Raw genomic sequence first — 23,475 nt, 5'->3', positions numbered from 1 at the left:
GGTGACAATACCAACTTGCATATTTATAACAATTTAAAACCTTCGATAAAAAATGTAGGTACTTTAAGTTCTTTGCCGTTTTATTCTGCCTGGTACATGTGATGTTTACTGGTCCTAGGCCTCCCTCCTCCTGCTGAGCTCATAATCTTAGTTTTTTGTATACTTCTGTGCACTGTAAGGACCTTATCTGTCTTGATATCACCAGCAATGGTAGTTTCCGATAACTGGCAAAGCATACAAGTGGTTCTTTAGATCCTCTGGTCTTCTGTTTTAATAACTATGGTGACAAAATTATAAAAAAACATCATTGGTGATTTAAAATGAGAAGGTCATAAATAATTGCTTAGTGTAAGATTTTTTTTCTTTTCATTGCCAGCTATATGCTTTTGATGTAGTTTTCTATTAAAATGCAATGTTCCATATTATCTCCCTTTCATGTAAAGGTTTGATATTTTTTTAATTTAAAAAAACCTAAAAATAAAAGCTAAATATTTTGTACTCTAATTGAAAAATCTAAGCAAATTTCCTATATTAGATATTGTAAAATACTCTATTCTGATTTGAAGGTTCATGTAGCTTTTAATGCTCAAAACAAGTTTTTTTTAGCTGAACTGAAGGCAAAAATGACTGCAAAGGTTGCAGACCACTGCTTTGATTTTAGTCTCATCACTCAGCAGGCTCCGCAAGACCTGCTTTTTTTCTTAGTAGGTGTTTTTTTGTGGCTGGTTTTCTTCAACCTCTTCATGGTTACACAGCTGTTTTATAAATATTACTTCTTATGGTCATATTCTCAGTGGTAGAAAAAGTTACTTGTTAGGTTGTACATACAGGCATTCAAAAGATTTTCAAACATCATTCCTCACTGTCTTCTTTTCTACCCACTGTTGGTTTTCTTTCCTTTTCTATGGCAGATGTTCCATAAAAAGAGCTTTGCTTTATTTAATATTCTATGTATTCCTCTACTACTATTTAAACATTCTGTCCGACGTCTGTCCTCCCACCACATGTCTGTCTTCTTTTCCTTACAGCAGCTGTTGCCAGGCAACAGCTCATGACTGCATTAGAATATTAATATATACATAAAAACAATATCAACCGGTTGGCAAATGGATATTATATGTAAATTGCATCACTGGGTAATTCACTAGAGCTTGTATGTCATGTGTAGACAGGGACATCTCCCCTTGTTTGTCAGTGATAGTGCAGCCATCAGCAGTGCTCTTCTGATTTAGTGTTTTTCTGTGACACCTATGTTTCAATGACATTACTCAACTGTAAGTAATGAACAATTTGAGCCAAATTGGGTTTGCTCATGTTCTCTTTGTAAGAATAAAAAATTGAAGGTATAGTAAAAAAATGCCATCTAAATTTTAAAAATATCAGATAGATAACATAGCCAAACAATGGTATTTCCTGTATTCATGTGTTCAACATAATTTGTTATGTTGATACCACATTATAGTGTCGATAACAGGTGAAATGTCAGAGTGTGTGTCCAAAAAATCCAAATACAACTAAAAATATTTATTCTGCTAGACTGCTACCACATTTATTTTTATGTTTGTTATTTTTGACATCCAGAGTGCCAGTGGCTTTCTGTCATATTCATGGTTTTCCTTTAATCCACAATTCTCCTTCGCACCTGCTGTGAGATAGCTCCAGATTTGGAAGAGTTCCTATCACAGCTCATCTGAATACCAGCTGCCTGTCAGGTTTTGAACAGGTTCTGACAATTTTAAGCATTCTTTTTGTCTTTCAACGAGCAGAAGGTTGTTCAAGTGTTTTGATTCATTTTGAAGAATCTCAGACAGGGTCAAGTTAGGTATTTTAGATATCTGGCTCTGGTAAAACATTAGAGAATCATGTGTTAGTTATTTCTTACATGGAATACTATTTTGTATTAATTGAAGGATGTTACATTTCATAGAAATAATGCTTTTCCAGTAGTACATTGTGTTTCCGTTTCATTCACCAATCCTAACATCTCCCAGTTAGATTAAAATTGTTTTTTGGCCGCCACATCACTACTGGACATGTAGAATCTTGTTTCTTTTCCTTACATTCTACCACAATGCTACAATCATGGGTATTACACCTGCAATAGGATGTTCCTTCACAATCTATGCAATTTCCCAATAAATGTTAAAATTTTTTCTGCTTCCACCATGACATTTACTGCAGACTTTTTGCTTATCCTGTATTCCTCAACTAAGACACATCATATATAGTAAAACATCGTAAACATACTAATGTGTAATATTCAATTTCACATTTGTTATTACCACATCATAAACAGTTGGACCAATGTGGTGCTTTGTACTGCTAGATTAGCTCGGTCATATTGCAAGTGCCAGACTGAAGAAGCAACTGGTCACTTGAACAACTGCACAGCAAGGCTGTCTGCTGCCAGCTCATCAAAGCTTGGAAAAGGGCAGGTAATTTCAGGGGCACTGCCAGCCATATCTGGCAACACAGGTAACCACCTGTTTAGCATAAGACACGTCTGGTGCATCCAAGCCCACAACAGTTTCCACTGAAACAAAATACTAATTCCTACCACCTGTGCAGGACTCTCAATCCCACACTCATATAGTCACTACCATTTATCCATGCCTGCAAATAACAGCTGTTAATGAATCATCAAAATGTCAGATATAGTCTTAAGTGTCACAAAATCCACAAGGGTGTAATCAGATTGCCTACTTCTACTTGCCCAGCACTGGAATAATTCAGTGTTTAGTTGGCGCTGATACAAAAAAGATAAAATCTCCAAATGTTCTTTGAATTAATTAATTGATTTTCTTTAGGCAATAAGAGTGATTTAGGTTCTTCTTTTGATATTCTAACACTGCACTATACACTTACATAGCATACCTTAGTCCAAAATAAATAGGCATTTTGGTTTGTCTGTACACATTTGATATGCAGCATGACAGCCTAATTTGTCACCAGCACCTGTCAGGTCCTGTGGCAGTTTACCCTCCATGAAATGTGTCAATTTTGTTATGTTAAACTCACTTCTAATTTGTCAGCACCAGTTAGCTTAAACTAAATTTTTTTCTGCTTCCTCACAAAATGAAAGGATTCAATGACAAATGCTTTGCTCAAGCTTATCTAAATGCAAGCTTTGACAATCAGCGCAAAGAAGTGAAAGGGTATTCACTTTTAGTTTAGATATTCATGGTTTTGTCTGCATGGGAAGAGAAAAAGATAGCAAATAGGTTGGATGGAGAATGTAATTGGTGTCTTTTCTTTGGATTTCATTTTATTTTAACCTGTTTACAGATCCTACAAAATTTAATAGGTACATTGTATATTCAGTGGTGCTTACCTTGCCAGATTTGCTCCTGCAGTGCATTTGTACACATACTAGTCTTTTTCTGAGCTAAATGGGCAACACTGGATGTAACAAAATAAAGGATTTGCAGCTCACATGGTGAATGTAAGTGTGTAACTGACTTTACTTTTTGTGCCATTTTTTCCTGTGTATGCACCAGTCATCCAGCAGAAAGTAAAGTAAAATTAACACAAGAATAGCTGTTGCCAAGACAACTTGGAACCATTTCTCTTATATGCCACAGCCATGTTAAAGTGTAGACTCCACATAATGTAGTCCATTATGAAAACTATTCTGTATGTGTCAATATCTACGTCTTTTCATACTCTTCATTTGGTCAGTCTCAAGTGACTCTGAACCAGAAAACATATTTAGTATTGATAGCAGCATTTTGTTTGTGCACAAAAAATTTAAATGTTGCAGCCTCTAATTTGCTCTACTTCTGTTCATCTGGTAGATGCTGCAATAAACCATTCCAGAAATCATTCTTATATTTTAAAGATGAAACGTATCCCGAGCAGAATACACACAGTAGTGGGCACTGAAACCACATAAATATTTCCTCTTCTTTTTCTACCCATAACGTTACAAGTTATTTGGCCCTTTTTTCTTATCCAGTCATTGCAGGCAAATGTCTGATGCTACTCTAAGCACAAAAGCTGCCAAAACTGTGAGAGATGCCAAAATGCAAAAAGAGGAAGCCATCACAGCCTGGAAACTGAATTTAAACACTTGGCCTACAGCTGTTACAAACTGGCTCCCTATGATGTCAACTGTAGCAACGTTGCTTCATGATACTACTATTAACTGTTTATTTTAACATTCAGTTTTGTTTTTGTAGACAAATTATCTAGGAAAATGGAAAAAACAAGTCATGTTATGTTTAGATTGTTTTGTTGTCGTTTTCTTTTCAGTGATGTGTTTCACCATATTTCATCAAGAAACTAGTATTGTCCTAACAATGTCATTCAGTGTGGGTGTGCATAATTATCTTAAAATGTTTATGCTTCCTCCCACGCTATCACATACTAAATAGCTGTTGCAAGGAGTCTTTATCATTTTACAGTGCCAAACAAACGTAGTAAAACCACTTTCATTTTAACCACGTTGTCATGTTACAAACTCATACATCAAAGTAATTCAATGAGATTTTTTGTTTAGATCAACAGTAAGTAATGCATTATTGCAAGGAAGGAGTGAGATGTGTTCTTTTCTTCTTCAAAAATGTTAATTTAAAAGTGACATGCTTTTGTATGCAGCATCTTTAATTCTGATACCCTAAGATGGATGAGACTAAATACAGAGCATTCTTGAAAGAAAACCTGTTAGAGACAGCAAAAACACTTTAGACTGGAATGGATATTCACCTTACAGAGCTTGTGATGTAATAAAATGTAAAAAAATACAGGGGCTATAAATACTCACCTCATTGAAATAGATTGAACAAATTAATCTAGTATGCTTAAGTAAGGTTACACTCTGTTGCTGTATGTCTCTTTAACACCTGTTTTCAGTAGAGAGAATAAAACCAGAGCTATTAAAGGGAAACAGTTTGAACTTTAAAATATGACTATGACTGCTTAACCATCCAGACTTCTGTTCTAGCTGGCTCCGAGTTACAATATTTTCAAAAACTTTGCTACTAGCACAGTTTTGTTATCTGTTGAATTGTCAGGAGCATGGGGGCTGTATTTCTGCTAACAGTTGTCAGTAGATAAATTGGCATTCAGCTAAAATCAACACATAGATGCACGGATTTTATTAATGCATGCACGGTCATGCTGTTATATGTCAGTTTACATCAGCAAACATGCATGTTCTGAACAGAGCTTCCCTAAGTTCTTAATTTGCTAATTGACCTAGTTTTGCCTAATGTGGTCTGCAAATAATCCACGCATTAAATCAGCCTCCTCCACCCCGGATATCCCCTTTCTGAATCTGAGTCAATTATAGTTAAAACAGAACATGAATTTAGAGCGATTCTTTCTGAGAACATTCACAATCGACCCAATTACATCAGGATTGTTGAGTCACCATGAAGGGCTTCTTATTTACTTCATTATTGAGATTGCTCATGACTAAAAAAGAAAAAAAATCACATGTACAGTACTTGAGGTAATGATTGTGAGATTTAACATATTACAGATTTGACTTTTTCGCAAGGTTGTTCAATTTTGGTATAAGATTGTGTCAATGCTATTCACTAAACTTTAAGATTTCTCATGTGGGAATTAAAAAAAAATAGCCTAGGGCTTGCAGTGCTGCTCCATGCTACCTCATCTCTAATTTAAGAGTCAATTATGCTGAATTTTATGCACGTAACTATAGCGCATAGTATGTTAAGCAATGTGACCTGTTTCCTGGTGTTTAAGAGTGATGAGGAACTGAGCTTACGCTGCTTCTCTAAAAATGCTTCATACATGCCCCCTGTGCAATCATGGCTACTTAGCATTCAAAAACACAAGCCACTGTTGTACTCCCTTCCTCACTGACATTCATCAGATTTTGCATGCCACTGGTAGGCAGCCTGACCTCTTCTCTAGCTGTCCACCTTTCACATGTGTAATAGGGGTTACTAGATACAGGATTATGAACAACAGCAGTCAAGTCTTAAACCATCTGTTTCACAGCTTGTTGGTGGACTCTTTAACTCCCCTGCCTTTCATCTACAACTCAACACCTTCAGTAGAGCACTTTATTCAGGATGTCCACAAGCGTATTACTGAACAGGCATGGAAATCAGAGTAACTTGTTTGATAATAAGGTGTATTTTAACTTTTGTCAAATACACTAAACAAATGGCAAAATTCTATTACTGAATAAATCATTGAAATGAAGTAGTGGTTAAATGTAACAAAAGAACTAAATTGATTTCAGCTTAAGAAATGGGATTTTGTCTCGATAAAAGAAGATTGTCACATGTGCATACATTGTAGTGCGGCTTAGGAAAATGTGTGAAAAGGTACAATCTTTAATTACATTTTTATTTATTTAATTTTTTATGTTTTAGCACATGCATTCACCATGACCTCAGCAGGTGAAATTAACAATGTAGTCAAGCAGAAAAGCTGTAAATAAGCAGGCAGAACTAATGGTGAGGATATTTATAGAGCAAACCAGATTACAGCTTTACAACAACAGGACTGTGAAAAAAGTATTTTCCTCTGACATAATTCTTTTGTTTTTGCTTTTTGTCAACATAAATTCTTGGGATCATAAAACTAATTTTAATATCATCCAAAATAACTTTAACAAATACAAAAAGTAGTTTAGAAATTATGATGTAATTTATTATGGGGGAAAAAAAAAACTATCCAAACTGACCTGGACATATGTAATGAAGTAAGTACTGCATCTTCATAAGTCATTAATTAATTGTGTAATTGAATATTTTTGAAAACCAGGTTTATTTTCGCTAGATAAGTAGTGGATGCATAGATTTTTGTGACCACTGACTGTGCATCCTAACAATGACATTAATATTGTCATTCAAAGGGTGGTGCCAAAAACACTGCAGAAATAGGAAATTCTGAGTTAGACAGTGAGCAGAAGAAAAAAAAACTGCAATGATGCTTGATTTTAACAAATAGAGTGATGGACACAGGCTATTTTCTCAAGTTTGATCATTTATTTTTGCCGGGATCCCAAGGACACAAAAAAAGATGGATTTCCAGGAAAGAAATCCCCTTTTTTTTTTTTTTTTTTTACTATTTTCACCTCTGTGGCTGTACTGAAAATTGCAGTGAATGGAATGTGTGTTTGTTGTTTAAGTTCATATCACTCACCTTCACGGACACCAATGTTTAGACCTTCATGTATCAGGCTGCTGATCAGCAGATTTAGAAGTTATTTCATCTCACTAACCAGCACTTCAATCTCTTCTAATTTTTAAGGTAATTAATTCAATTAGATAACAATTACATTGTTGATGCTTTAAGATTAGTTACAGAATTATATCAAACAGGTATAAAATCTTTAAAATAGTCAATTTGAACTATTATAATTACCTGTTCATTTCCTCCTGCTCTGAGCAGCATATAGCTTGGTTTCTTGAATCAAATTCCCACTTATACTGCAAATTATGATCACAATGATTGTGGTCTTGCTGCTTCTAAGACACTGACCTCTCAACAGTGCTCAAAGAAATCAATCTAACATTAAATACATTAGAAAAAGAAGGAGAAATCAGTAAAAGTCTGGTGTGTAGTCAGAGGATGATATCAAACTAAAAATAAACCACCATGTAGTATGCTGCTAATTAACAAACTTTAACTGGGCTTTTATTAAGCTATGTTGTTCAGTCAATGAACAACATGTGTTTTTCAGTTGGGATTTTTTTCCCCCTATGAATATCTCTTTCCTTTCATCTGCAGGCTGCTTTGTGTTTGGCTGACATTTGATGTGTAGCTGTGTGTTTACGGTACTTTATGTTCCACAGTCATCCAGCATCTAAAATTTAACTAGGAAATGCCAAACGGTAGAATTTGTACTGACAAATATCATTGTTATTGCACTAACAAGGATGTAGTCCTAGTTTGTGTTGAACCTACGTACATCATACTGATAAAAAAAAATGTAGATTATTAGCATGTCCTCTGTGGAGAAAAAGTATGATTCATTCATTTTTAACTTACCTTTCATTTTTTATTGAATTTGACTTAATTTTATTTAGCCTTGATGAATCATTACAGGCTAATTAATCAATTAAAGTATTGGAATTGACTGTGTGCAGGGCCAGCCATTTATCCCAGTAGCATCTGAATGAAGCCAACTCCATTTGCTTAATTTTGCTGGGCAACCATTTTATAAGTACTTTGTGACAGCAGTGAAACAGTTTCAAAAGCATTTTTGACCCAGAGCAACTATGTGCCATTTGGGGAGATGGTCCTGTCAAAATTAGATGCATGCTAGTTTTTTTTTTTTTTTTTTTTTTTTTAAAGCAATACATTTTTACTTTCACTGAAGATTTATAAATTTATTTTGAGTCTATAAATATTCTAAAATATCCCAGTATGTGGGTGAAAATGGGTATTTTCTGTTTCTCTTGGAAAGATTTACTTGCCTTCTTTAATTTGTCTTCTTGAAATAAGTCACACTTTTCTGTTTAGTTTTCTTAGCACAAATGTCGATACATGAACAACACAAACACATTGCAAAAGGAAGCTCTGATTGTCATCTTTGTTAATGATCCATGCCAACTCTATAGAAAAAAGAGAATTGCCGTTTTTTATTTGTATTCATGTACAGTATGAACTACAATCTCAGGTATCAATATTGAACATCATCCTTAGTGAAATTATTTGGACTCCATACAAGCACTCTTTTTTTTCTGGTTTTTGTTTTGCTTTTTGTCTTTTTTTAACAACTTGGAGCACATGTAAAATTATGAGCATAAGATTTTTTTTTTTTGCATTATGTTTTTGAAAATACTTTTTTTTCTGTAGAAATTTAGCCATGTGATGATTTTCCTCTCCAAAAAATGAGAGATGTCCCCACACACGATAACCCTCCCCATATATGGACAGTTGGCAGAATTACACACAAGAATTTGATCACCTTGGCTGGGGGTTTGCGCAAAAAACAAACTTAGTCTGCTGGTATGTCGAGTCCAACATTCTGCTCGACAGTCTTCATTCAATTCCATCCCAGCAATCAAATATCTTTCTAGATAAGCCATCCTGCCAAAAGCACCTACCAATACACAGATTTTCCATTCATTCTGAAAAAAACTCACAAGCTCCAAATATAGATAAAAAATCTGAACCTTTTTTTTTTTTTTTTACAGTAGCCAGCATCAACATTGAATCATTAATCCACCAAAAGCATTGAAAAGGAATTGAGCATTTGATAAAAGAAAAGAGTGAAAAGGGAAAGAATGGTTTACTTGTTGTCCTTACTCTGACGAGCACCATTCTTGTCCTCCAAAGTGAAGAGCTGCAATGAGTAGTTCCTGGTTCAGCTACTCAGGCCTGACATGCATTTACATCTGGAGTGCCTGCAAAGGCAAAAACTGCTAATTTTACTTCTTTTTGAGTTATTATTATAGTGTAAAATCCAAGAACACGTAGTCATACAGCTCAAAGTTATTTATGCTCCTGGCAAAAAGATTTCAAATTATTTAATTCAGAAATTTTCTTAGACATAAATGAAAAATAAATAAATAAAAAATTCCCCAAACAATAGTAAGACATTTTTCAAGGGGCATATTTTAAAAAATATATCTTTCCTTAATTAAAGAAAAAAATACTATTTTTAATAATTAATGGAAAAACCTTTATTGGCATTGCAGCAATTAAAATTCCTCTAATAACCATTGACCAGCTACTGGTGTTTTTTTGATTATTCATGTTTGGCAATAAGTTCCAAAAGTACCTTTCCAGTATTTTGTTCCAATAGAGACTCCTCTTGGATCAGTCCAGAATGTTCATTAGCTCCTCTCAGCAAAAACATGTTGGTTGAGTTAAGAAATTATTTTTGAATCAATTCTGCCAACTATATGAATAATTTTGAGCCTACCTTTTTGGAAAATTCCCAGAAATTTCAAGTTTGTGACTGGACATCAAGGATTTTTTTTTTGCTATTCTGACATGATATGTTTGGAAATAACAATGAGTAACACTACAACCCATGTTCTTAGTACAATGTACTGTGTGTCAAATCCCACCAAACCCAGCTGTAAATGCACATTCCATTAAGCCAGGTTAGTTAATAATTGGCCCAAATTGTGAATTTGCCAGTGGGAAATTAAAATATGCTTGTTGTACAGAGACCAAAGCAAAAGGCATGTCTACCTCCTCTTACTCTCCACACAAGGTCACTGTTTCCATGGCGACAGGCTGATGGCTAGTTTGCCTCCTTATTTCTTATCTATTTTTTACTTCTCCCCCATCATATGTGCAATATCAGTGTTTGAAGACCTTTCATGACCACTGTTGATAAGAGCCCCCCCCTGCCCCCCCATGACTGCTCGCCTCTCGCCTCTACCCCAAACATTGCTCTTTCCTTTTCTCTCCTATTATCCACTTCCTTAAGCCTCCTATTCTACTAAGACTAAATGAAAACCGCAGCATGTAAATAGACACGGGGAGAGACAATGTTTTGATGGTCTATAAATGGTGTGACATCAAAGTGTCTGTGAGTTTTTCCTCGGCCAAAAATGAGACTGAGCAGGGGTCGCGTCAATATCAAAGCCCTCTACCCTCTGTAAGATGTCAGCCACAAAGTCTCATGCTGTTTTCTTATCAGCTTTCCTCCATTAGTCCGGAAATGAACTGCTGATACAGATTAATGAGCTATAACACAACTTTTCTTAGTTTGTTGCAGGTTCCTAGCTGCTTCACTGACTATGCTGCCCCTGTTTGTCTGACAGGGTCACACTACATTACAAACCAGCCTCATTTGCCTTTTTATCCGAACTAACAGATGGACTATCAGTGCCTGAGCTCGTGTGACCCTGGGGTGACGGCAAGGTGGCGCGACACCGAGTGGATGTAGATCATTACCAGGTTAACAGGGAGGCTGCAGACCACAACCTTATGCTACCCTTCATTTTCCTAAGAAACATTTTGTCGTTGTGCAGCACACGTATGCAGACAAAGCAAGACAAATGAGAGATGAGAACGGGGTGAAGAACATGCCAAAGCTCAATGACAGAAAGGCAATCACACCAACCAGAAGAGTGAAAACAGGGCAAATGTTGACCAGGGAAAATGGATAATTTAGCGATAAAAGAACAGAGGAGGAACAGAAGGGAAATGATTAAGGGTATGAAGTCTAGAGAAATGTGAGGAGGCAGAGTGGGAGCGAGACCTTAATCTTAATTAAAGCAAAGGATGTATGGCTGTTGTTTAGGAGCCACAGGGGAAATGCACATTTACTCATTTGGCAGCTTTGCTCTGCAGGCATGCTGGTTCCACGGTGATATAAACCAGAGCTGTGTCATTAAAAGATCTAATCTCATCGTGAGTGACAGCTGGAATATGATGGTTAGGAAAATAACACCGCAGTTGTTTTGTTTGATGTCTTGTAAGCTTCCTCCATTTTGGACACAGCAATGTCCTTCAACAAATAACAGGTTAATGGAATCAGAAATATTTGCACACTAGGCCAAAATCTGCTGTAGTTTCACAAGCTGCATATCATCCAGCTCAGATTCACATTTAATAAACCATTCTTTCCCTTGAGCAGTATCACACAGAGAGAAAGAGAGAAAAAATGAGCTAAAAAGCTATCACAAACTGTTTTTTTTTTCATTTAGCCACTAGACATTTTTAATAAATAACTTTTGCTTTTGTAAAGACCCTTTTCAAAGTTTCAAGTTGTCTCTTTGCCAAACACTGATTGAGTGCCGTCAAGATCAACTGTCAAGTCAACGGCATTTTATTATTTTTTTTTTTTTTAAGTTTTGGTCCATTGTATTCCAGTTGTAGACTGGCAATACTGGATATGTAGTCAATCTTAAGGTCAGATTTGGGTTTCTTGGACATTGTCTTTTGAACAAGCTTGAATCAGTAAAGGTTCTTGTGTAGCCGAGCTGTGTATGGTACTGAGCATTGGAGGGTGATGATAAGTGCTCTTGTACGTGTTGTAGTGGTTGTAGTGCTCCAGTGGGGGGAGCGATAGGTGTCTCTCCATAGCAGCAACACCTGCAAGCTCTTCTTCAACAGTAATGACCTCCATGGAGGAGGCAGGACCATCAGGGTCCTGTTGGTTATGCTGCTTCCTCATCTTGTAGAAAATAACCAGCAGAACAGCGGCCATGAGTGTAATGGCTACGAAACAGCCAATGATAATCTTGGTGGTTTTCATCACCTCATCCAGACCATTGAGAGCTCCTTCTCCATCTCCATTAAGAATTGGTATGGTGTAAGTCCGTTCTGTGGTCCTTGTTAAAACGGGCATACCTTTTGTAGTAGAGGATGGTACCCAGCCGTATGGGGGTAGTGGTGTTTGACTGTCATCCACGGGGGTCTCAATGGTTTCCACAGTGACTGTGGTAAAATAGGTAACTCCATTGTTTTCCACTGCAGTGACATTAAGGACTGCAGAAGCAGTAATGTTTCCTGCTGTGTTGCTGACCATACAAGTGTAAGTTCCAGTGTCCTGCATTGTTACGCTGGTAAAATTTAATGTTCCATCATTGAGTACGGACAACCGTACCTTATAAGCCCCATGTGTTATCAAAGAGCCATTTGGTGTGAGCCAGCTGATGGATGTCAGCGAACTTGTACGACATTTAAGTTCAGCACCCATGCCTTCTGTCACATTCAGGTCACTGGGGGGCTCAACAATAACAGGAACATCACACTGGAAGTAGCTGTGGTCCAGTTCCCCAATATAACGACCTCTAAAGGTTGAAGGAGAATGACAACGAGCACAGCAACTGGTATTGGCAGGCACAGTTTCCTTAAGCCACCAGCTGAGCCACAAAATATCACAGTTGCAGTTCCAAGGGTTGTGATGGAGGTGCACTCTTTCCAGACGATGCAATGGTGTAAAGAGGTCATGTGGCAAAAAGGTCAGGTTGTTGTGAGCCAGGTTGAGTTCCACTAGTGACTGAAGATCATCAAAGGAATTTCTCTCAATGGTTTGGATCTGGGCATGCATCATCCACAGCTTTTGAAGGCTCACTAAACCTGTAAATGAGCTGGGCTTAATGACAGACAACTGGTTTCCCGACATTTCTAGCTCTTCGAGCCTAATTAAAGGTAAGATGTTAGGGATCTCTTTGAGGTTGCACATTCCCAAGTTCAGATAGCGCAGGTTGGTCAAGTCCTTAAAAGCTCCATCAGAAATGTAAGAGAGACGTTTGAGCTCCCCTAGATCTAGCCTTCGAAGTGAAGGAACCCGGTTGAAGGCATAAGATGGTATACTTTCAATGGGATTGTTTCGTAGCCAGAGTTCTTTAAGTTTGGACAAGTACTCAAACGCTCCATTGGGAATTGTTGTAAGTCGATTATCAAAGAGTTCTAATGTGTTCAGACTTGCCAGCCCATTAAAAGCACCAATTTCAATGCTGCGGATATGATTCTTGCTGAGTTGCAAAATCTCCAGATGGCGTAGATGCTTGAAACTGTCTACCTTGATCACCTGAATCAGGTTATCCTGAAGATTCAGGTACCGAGTATTGGTAGAAATGCCATCTGGGACATCCCGTAGACCACGACGTGTGCAGATGACTTTGCTGAACTGATTACTACATGAGCAGACAGAAGGACAGGTCTGAGCACGAACTAGTCCAGCCACCACCAGTATCTGAAGAGCCAAAAGCACCACAAAAAGGGGGTTGGACAGTGCCCCCTTCAGCCTACGACCTCTCATTGTCTGGCGTTGGAGGGAGTAGATCATTGTGTTCCACATTCATAGTTCATCTGGTGTTAGGCTTCCCTGTAAGAAAGAGAAGAAAAAAAGAAAAAAACACTCATTTACTATTGGTAGAAGACTATTGATTGTGTTGAATTTAATGAAAGGGGAAAAAACACTTCTTTTGTCATTAATGTCATTAAGACAAACTTGCTCAATTGACATCCATCAAGTACAGTTACGTCTTACATATGTTTTATTTTCCTGATGATATAAAGGAGATGTTTTAAAAAGTCAAGTAGAAAATGTGGAAATCATCATGTCAAAAAATTGTAAAACTTGGTTATGTCTTTTGTGTACATTTATTAAAACACAAACACTGAGAAATATCTGAAGGCCAATCAATAATTTATCCATGATTTTAAAAAATATTTTACAAACACTAATGGTTAATAACCCTCACCCCTGAAAATACAATGAACAAATGGAATGTGGGGATTCCTCTGCATATTAAGGGGTTTAGGAGAAAATTAATTTCAACTTTTATAAGGTAACATGCAACAACATACAGAAGTCTTTAGCGTAAAAAAGCATGTCTATGGTCAGCTTACTGACTTTTTGATTTTTTTTCTTTGATTTATAGTTTTGTTCACCTTGACAGCTATTTTGTTAATTTTTTGCTCCACATCCATAACAAATGACCTAATCTTTTTTTTCAAAGGTAGCTGATATTGTTATTAATAATCTGAATTCATATACTAAATCAAAGCACAATATGGAAAAAAAACCTTAGTCTGCTATTTCAGAATCAAATCATATTGAGATTGATGAGTCAATTCAACCAACAGGTCCAGGAATATGTGTGAAAATGCTTATAATAAAAATAAACCCAGAAAATCATACACATAGAGCACAGCCTGTACATCTCACTTACATTCAGCAGTGCTGATGTCTCTGCTACTCCTTGTTTTTTACATTTAAAGATAACAACCTACAAATAAATCTATACATTCCTTACAAAAAACATATATAGGTGCTAAAAGTGTAAAATGTGACAAGGCTCTGTCAAGATGTGCTGTTAAGTAATTCACACTCTGCAGTGCAGTTACTGTCTTTGCCAAGAGCAGGGCACACTCTGTATCACAAAGTAAATGTATTATTTAAAAATTAACAACATGTACTGGGTCCTACTGGGTTTTTCTGTTATCTGTTAATCATCTCTTTCTGTCAGCCCACAAGCAGAGAAACACCAGTGTATTATGACAGGTGTTTTCTAAACTGTAAAAATTGTTAACTGAGGTGGAAATGCTCACCACTGAGGGTGAGGGGCTGACTTAATCAGAAGAAATGAGGCTAGATGCCTTGATTTTGCACCAACAAGGCTGCCACAATACTCGTGATGGAACGAGGCTGCAGAGAGACATGCCTCTGCAGGGGAATCAGATCGAATAAGACCTCCCACTGGCTGGAGCTCATTTTGTCTGGCTGGAATTACAACAAACCCTGCACTGCCACCAAAGAGAAGAAAATGTCAGACATGGCAAACACACTGACAGTGATTATCTGCTGCCAATAAAACATATCAGTTTGCAAATCCACTGAAATGCTAAAAGGGATGAGCCTTGCAACCACTCCAAGAGTAAATTAAGCTTTGGCCACATGCCGTATTCATAGTGCATTTAATGCCTCATTACATGCAGAAATGGAATATATATCATAAAAAGGAAAAAAAAAATCCCTCCTTTGTTGATGCAACACTGCATGGATTAATTTCCATCTAGCTGTGCTCAACATGTGTTCAGAGCCACTGCAAGCAGTAAATGCTTACATCTAAAATCCTGCCAGTAACATAAAAACACCCACCCTCACTTTTCAGCTGCTGCACCAGCAGCTTTGTGTCTGTCAGTGCTGGGACTTGCCAAATTCAATGGTTATAATGAGTTAGTTGGGAAGGTGAAAGGAAACGCATTCTATCAAGCGAAACAAGGAGGCTGTAAGATCTATAATTCAGATCTTTTAAATTAAAATGTCAGATTATTAAAATTATTGCCACTGTTAAATCCCTTAAAAGAGAGCAATGCATCGTTTTCAACTAGCAAGATGCGCTAACTTGGATATTCCAACACAGCATTGCAGCAAGTTTGGCACAAAAGCATGTAAAGCCCTCCTTTGAGGAACTGAGGAGCCTAACACATTGAAAGAAAAAAATCGGTTTCATCTTCTCATTGTATAAAAATGAGATGTGGCATTCTAAATCTATTCTGCACAAATCCAACTTGTGAAGATAATAAATCTTTTAGGATGAAACAAAAAGCACAAAATGTTGCATTATGTATTACTTGCTTTGCAGTCACATTTTGATTTTGATATTTGCACAAACTTGTTCACATGTTTAGCATTTTCCCTCTGGGTACTAAGGGGAATTTGGAATCTTTTATGAGCAACAGGATTAGACCAACCCAGTGACAAACACAAGCATTTGAATTTGCATTTGTAGAATCAGACTAAATAGTTTCATGTTTAGAGGACAGGGATTCTCAGAAAGTAAAAATATTGTTTTCACAGAACTCCTTTCCACTACCTATTTATTACAGTGCATATTTCTACTAATAAAATACATATTTGTTTTCAAATTGGTCCCCCTTTACATAGGACAGCAGAATAGAAGAGATCATAATGCAATAAAAATAAATAGGCTTGGGTTGTTGATTAGACAATTGCAGATAATTTCCAGTTAATTATATGAATATAAAATTGAAAAGAGTGTTAAATATGAAGTGGTACGGAATCTGGCGAGACCTACAATAAAAGACAAATAGGTTCCCGGCTACTGCGGAGGATGTCTGATGAGCTGAGTACCATCCTGCTAATTGATTCAACACATTACTGATTCATTACATTTGCATACGTTTGTTGCATGTCTGCTTTTCAACCTCGTTGGGGTGATGTTATAACCTCACAGGCCATCTGGGTCTGTGGAGACCTGGCTGCAGACAAAGCACCACACAGATATACGGATAAATGACAAGTCTGATGTATCAGTGTTTGAAATTATCATAAATCTTGACTGCTGTGAATATATTTGCATATACCGGGCATACGGCTAAACAGCACAAGCATAGAAAGCAGCAGGCCATCTTATATTATCTTGATACTAAGTTAAAGCACTTTTTCTTTTGTAAATGCTGATTATGAAATGATTTATCGTTCTGCCTGCTGTCTGTCTTTTAAAGCTTGTTTTAAATTCTCAGTTATTTTCCTAGGTACTTAAATCAAGAAGCTGGTAAATAACTAAGAATTTAATTATTTCTTTTAATTTAATTACACTGAGACCAGTCTTATTTTGGATTGCAGCTTAAAAGACTCGGAAGGACAGGACTGTTTTTCTAATTGTGTTTATGTTTACAATTACATTTTTATGATGTGAACATTAACTGATTTTATATAATATCTCAATAATGACCACTTAAACTTGAAAATCCAGAACTCTATGGCACAGTTCCACCAACGAACAGGTGCACAACAGAGAATACATAATAGAGTTAGGATTCCACCAGCACTTATTTTGTTAAGAAACCAACTTTATTAGCAGTCCAACACATTTTGTGACATGATGGACACTGAAACTATCTGTGTTTCACTATCCACTGTGCAGTTCTGCTCCATCTTGGCAACAGTGCTCAGAGTGCTTGGGTGTGTGGGAAATAAATCTGCCACAAGAAGCTGCTGGGTGTTGCTGACTTATCAGTATGAGATTCTTTAATAAGATCTGGCATTATTAAAATTATTTCAATAACATAGCTTTAAGAAACAACATCTATTTTTTGTCTGGGCATTTATGCAGTTCAGGGGTTTTTTTTTGTGTGTTTTTTTTTTACAGAGGCCATTTCTAAGCTATGCCTGTCTATAACCAGGGTAAAGTTGCTTGCCAGCTGTCACATGCAAAATTCTGTGTCATGCTTAGAGTGGTTGTGCTAGTCACATCTGTTGTTTTTCACTAGCCATTTAATCTGGACATAATTTTTATCAGCCACTTAACTCCATTGTGTAGATTAGTTTGGTCGGCCGCTTTAAAAACCAGAACTAAAAGCCATTTTGATATTTTTTTTAAGAGTGGCTGGTGGTTCTGTCTTCTCTGTGGCAAAGCACTGCTTTCATTTACTGGAGTCGAGATAAACACATAATAGTGTTGCTATAATGCTGTTTGTATCTGGTGTGTGAAATGCTAGCTTTTTTTGATGAAATACCATGAAAAATAGGAATGAGTAACCTAAAATTAATTCTGTTTTGTGAAAGTGGCAGCAGCTTAAACACTTTTCTTTTTCAAGATGATGAAAGTAAATCAGCACCCTTGGAGAACTGCACAGTAACACTGTCTTAAGCCAGTACATAATAGATCCAGGTTTTCATCATTCCGATGCCACGGATAATACTACCTTTGGCAGAATTTGTAAGGTCTTATAAGATTTACTCTCACTGTTTCAGATCTGGACTGTTTAAAAACAGCAAAAGAAAAAAAATATATAAATTACATCTTGTTATACATTTCTCTTGGTTTTTGATAGAAACAAAATGCTGCCTGAATACCGTTGGTGCTTAAAAAAATAAAAATAAAAATAATGGTTAAAAAAAGCCTTTTTGTAGCTATGAGGTGCAGGAATAAGACCATACCCTGATTTATTAAAGTTGAATGCTTGAACATATATGCCAGCAGTTCATTTATGTTTTCAAAGCAGTCTTGATTTATTGCTTTTTATAAGGGGCAAAAGTATGGGGAAAAAATCTAAGGCATCTTACAAATAGGTTGCTTTGTGTTGACAGTAAATATGCAGGCTAGGAAACAGAAACTAGGCCAGTAAACTTGTGGAGCAATGCAGTAACAGCCTATTCAGCTAATTCATTGCTTAGTACATATTTGATGTTGATTTAAATTGGTTTTGGTTCTGATTGTTATATAAATCTGTAAAATCTGCAAAGCCCAATAATAGGTACAATCACAGCATGTGTAGCCGTGTATATTTTCATTTTTTAATGTGACGTTTCTTCTATATATTTCTAGAGTGCTTTGTTTTATCATTTTACAAAACAAGACCAGGTAATGACCCAACAGAGGTGGTACACTTGACCCTCTGCCCTGGTCTAAACCTTGGGAGCTTTCAGAAAAGGCAAAGGTTAAACAGCAGCGATTGATGAGAGCACAATTGTTTTCTTCAAAATCTCTTGAGTATTTAGAAAACCAAATTCATTTTCCTCAGATTTGAATGAAAGCTATTTGATTAAAAATGAACAGATTTGAGAGCAATCAATTTGCCATCTGGAATTAGAGCCAGATGGACAATAACTGGCTGCTCCAAAAGCAACAGTATAGACAGTTTTCAATTTAGCATCAGTTATTATGCCTAAAAATGGACTGAAGACTTTATTTGTATTCATTGTCTTATCTGATGAGAGCTGGGATACAATTATCAACAAGCAAGCAACTTTATTTCATAGACACTTGTCACGGTGAATGCCTTTATTAAATTCCGGTTTTCCATGTATTTGTGAAATGAATATGGATTTTAATTTTTTCTAACTATTGAAAAATAAAAAAAATAAAATCTAAGACTTTGAACATTGTTATATTAGCATTTATTTTAGGTCTTAGTTTTAAAAACTCATTGAGTTAAGATTTTTCTAACAAAAATACAGTTTTTAAGCTGTCTAACTCTGCTAAAATTTTGCATATTGCTTTGTGAAAATGTCCCTAAATTTTTTTAACATTTTTACATTGCAATAAAAAATCAATAAAATTTTTTTTTTTTATTAAACTTCAATGTCAGCCTGGGCTGCATGGTGGAGCAGTTGTTTGAACTGCTGCTCTGCAGCAAGAAGGTCCTAGGTTTGAATTTCTGCCTGGGGTCTTGCTGCATGGCGTAAAAATTTGCATCTTCCCCTTGTGCAAGAGTAGGTTCTGTTTTCCTTCCACAGTCTAAAAATATGACTGTTTGAGGTTTATGAGTCTGTCTTAATTGTCCTTGCGTATGAGTACGCACATGGCTGTTTGTTCGGTGTATCTCTGTGTTGCCCTCAAAGGCTGTATGATGCTCCTACAACATAAGTGTTATAGGAGCAGGATATATAGACAGTAGATGGATGGATGAATGTCATAAGCTAACACAAAGGAAGCAAAGGAAAGATACGCTGCAGTTTTTGTATGCAGTTTTTACACAAAAAATGTCTAGTGTGCATTTGTATTCAGCTTGCTTTACTCTGATGCCGCTAAACAAAATCTGTCCTGTCAATGACAAGCTGCATTGACAGGACACCTAAATCATAAGTGCAGTTTAATAGAGAATGCTGGTGAAGAAACAGCATCACAAGGACCAGTGATCAAACCAGAACAGTTTGGCATACAGGTATGAGGAAGGTTAAACAATAACTCAAGTTTTGGACATCTCAGAGACATCACTGACGGTCACAGACGATAGATGAGAGCAAAATAAAACATGCGGCAGACAACTAACATTCCACATCGATCTGAACACATGATTGTCAGTTGTGGTTGTGGAAGCATCATGCAAAGGTTTTTCTTCAGCAGGGACAGTGAAACTGGAGAAGTGGAGAATGAGGTGAGGGGTTCCTAAAAATAAAGACTGGGCCATAGTGGATCGGTTGGAGTAAAACATGTTCATGTTTTTGAATGGTCTAGTCAAATTTCAGAACCAAATCCAATTAGGAATTTATGGTAAGGCTTAGAATCTTATATTCACCTACATAATACCAAGTATTGACTCAGGGAGGCTAACATCCACATTTGCACAACACTTTTCAGATTTCCATTATGTAAATATATAATTTCTTTCATTCAAGCTTATGCTGAACTTTGTGTTTTTTTCTCAGTTATAACACATATCAATTATAAAGGAGTTTCTGTTTGCAAGGTGAGAAAACAAGAAAAAAGTGGTATAAATATTTTTGCAAGACACTTTGTGATTCACTGGAGAAAAAATAAATAAATAATAAATTATCGACTCCTTTAAAATCAGACTACAGAGTTTTGGGATATTCCAAAAATCTACAATTTGATGACAAACTAATAAGTCAAACATTTTACCTTCTTTTTAAAAAAATCTTTTCTGGCAAATAGGGGGAAAATGCTTTTTCTGATCAAGGCAGTATACTTTGAACATAGTTATTATGTGTACTTTTACTTTTGTGCCTTTATTAGTTGCAATTGGGCAGCACAGAAGGGAGACAGAGCAAGAGGGTAAAGAGACACCTTTCAAGTGTTAATTCAGTTCCTATTCACGTACCATCTTATGGTGCCTCCATTATGATAATTGCAAAGGCTAAATAATCTGCAGGGACCTCCATGTTCAAATGCACTTTGCAAAGGCTCTGTCTAGTCTCTGCAAAGGGATTAAGACAGGATGCCCTGGGTGGCAGACTGGCTGAATGCGAGGGTGCACTTAGTATTCGTGTCACTTCTCTGGCCCACCAATCTGCTCCCATGACTGAGCTTCAAAAAAGAGATTTGCAGGATTGGCAAACTGTAAGTGGAAGGGCATCATAGTGGAGTTTAGGCTCATTAAACTAAATGAAAACATGGCACCATGCAGTATGTTAGTATGACTCAGCCAGTAGTGACAATCTTGTTGATTGGCTCCACACATACTGTATAAACTAACACTGTACTGTAAAACAATTTGTTTTTAGCATTCAGAAAGCTGAGGAACACTGCTAGCAACCACAATGGTAACGTGCGAGAAACACACAAAGCCTCTGTTATAAATAGGCAAGATGAAAAAGTATGTGAGGTTAGGAAGGTGAGAATACACAGCACTGGGTGAATAATACACACATCCTTTATACAGTCTATTTACACTAGTTTGACACATCGTTGATTTAATACGAGAGTTGAGAATGTATCTCATCATGTTTATTTGACAAATGGATTTTTAAATGTTTACTTAGATTTCACATCTCAGCGTTTTCTTCTTCACTTTATGATCAACTAAAATTATTACTTTTTACAAGATGTGGAAGGTGGGGATGATCTTTTAACAATTCAACACAAGCAAATTTAAAGATTTTGTGACCAGGGATTATAACTGAGTCAATTTGCAATTTTTCAACATTTCTGAAATCTCTGCCTGTCTGTGGCATCATAGTAAGAATAAACACGGTCATACAGCTGCAAAACCAAGATGCTGGTTTCCAGTGTTAGTGCTGGATGACAAAACTGTGTTGCATTAAATATGACAAAATAGCACAGTAGCTTCAATGGCCAGACTTGGCAGAATGCTACTCCCTCCAAAATGCGGAGTGCTTGAAGGGATTAGTTCACTGAAGTGTCCTCTGTTCAGTCACAGCTATTTGCCAATGCATTCCAGCCATTCTAGTTTGCAAATTGACTTAAAGCAGAAGTTTCAGGCAGCTGCTTTTCCTGCAGCTTTTGCACTCACACTTGGGGTGAAAGAATACTGACACCAAATGACATCATACGCATGAAGTCATTTATTCTTTTGTTTAATATTGGTGCCCATAAGAGAAGCTGCTACCTCTCATGAAATCCTTCCCATGGATCTTGTCCTGGTGATAGGTTATTCAGATGTTGTACTGTAGTTGTTATGATGGAGTCAGATTGTGATTTCTGATACACGGTCAAAAGCAGCTAAACAAAATTTGTATTTTAAATTTAAAGTTGAAATTAAATTTTTCACCTCAATCACTTCTTTATAACTGAGAAATCAAATTACTATCAGAATATTTTGACAGAATTTTTTTCTAGCAAAAAAAGTATAGTATAGTATAGTACATCTATACTGGCTGTATAGATGTCTTTTTTCCCTTTGAACTAATTACAAATTTGTTGAAATACTGTACAGTTATAGAAATATTTTTTTCAGTAATTTTCATATATTATATATATATATATATATATATACTGTATATATACCTATTTTTTGCATTTAAAATTATTTTCCTAAGAAGCAGGACACTGGACATTCCTATATATTGGGCAGTATACTGGGCACTGGGCAATCCCTTTTATATATATAAACATATATATGAAATATATGTTTATATTTTTGCATAAAAATAGAAAAAATCTTTGTTTTAAAATATTTAAATATATGTTATAATGGGAAAATATTGCATTTAAATTCAGATAATTAGATATGATTCCTATATGTATTTCGTAAGTCAGAATTAAGGAAAAAATAAAGATGTAGTGACATTTTAACTCCTCAAATGGACTTTTCTATACCAACAGAATAATTTTTACATTTTCAAACTTGAAAAAGTTTTCTTACATTTTCAACTAAACGCACTGGCTTAAAGAGAAAAACTAAGCTCTCACTTTCCTTAGTTGTCAAACTGATAACTGAAGCACAAATGCATAGCATGTTTGCATGTTCTTGTGAATACGTGGGTTTTCTCAGGTACTTGAGCTTCCTCCCACAGTCCAAAAATATAGTTGTTAGGTTAATAGGTTATTCTAAAGTGCCTTTAGGTACTGTATGAGTTCATGTGTGTGTATGTGTGTGTTGCCCTATGATGAGCTGATGACCTATCTCTGACCTCTGAGATAGGCACCAGCCCTCCCATGAGTCTTTAAGGATAAGCAGGTTTAGAGAAAGGGTGGATGGATAGCTTTAAAAATAAAGGGGGAAAAAAAATATGTTGCTGCTCTGATTCAACATGGGTGAATAATTTTAGTACTCAGACTTCTAGTCAGACTTAAATCTGTATGCACTCTGAGGCCAGACTGCAGCACTCATAATCATGTTTAGAGTTTTACGAAATGTCCAAGATGAAAGCTATGAGGCAGCACTGCTGCTGTACAGATA

At 36.3% G+C, this 23,475-nt stretch overlaps 1 protein-coding gene across 1 annotated transcript in view; it reads right to left on the bottom strand.

The window, feature by feature from the left end:
• Positions 1-8,538: 8,538 nt before the first annotated feature.
• Positions 8,539-23,475, bottom strand: part of LOC116718293 (leucine-rich repeat-containing protein 4C-like) — a 49,015-nt gene continuing 34,078 nt past the window's right edge. The window contains exon 2 of the mRNA XM_032560106.1: positions 8,539-13,723. Coding sequence (XP_032415997.1) covers positions 11,801-13,696 — 1,896 coding nt within the window. The 5' untranslated portion in view covers positions 13,697-13,723 and the 3' untranslated portion in view covers positions 8,539-11,800. The remainder of the gene's footprint in view (positions 13,724-23,475) is intronic.

The sequence above is a fragment of the Xiphophorus hellerii genome, chromosome 4 (genome assembly GCF_003331165.1).
Source record: "Xiphophorus hellerii strain 12219 chromosome 4, Xiphophorus_hellerii-4.1, whole genome shotgun sequence".
NCBI classification, from domain to species: Eukaryota; Metazoa; Chordata; class Actinopteri; order Cyprinodontiformes; family Poeciliidae; genus Xiphophorus; species Xiphophorus hellerii.
Note: the sequence above shows the minus strand (reverse complement) of the source record. Positions and strands in the feature narration are given on the sequence as shown.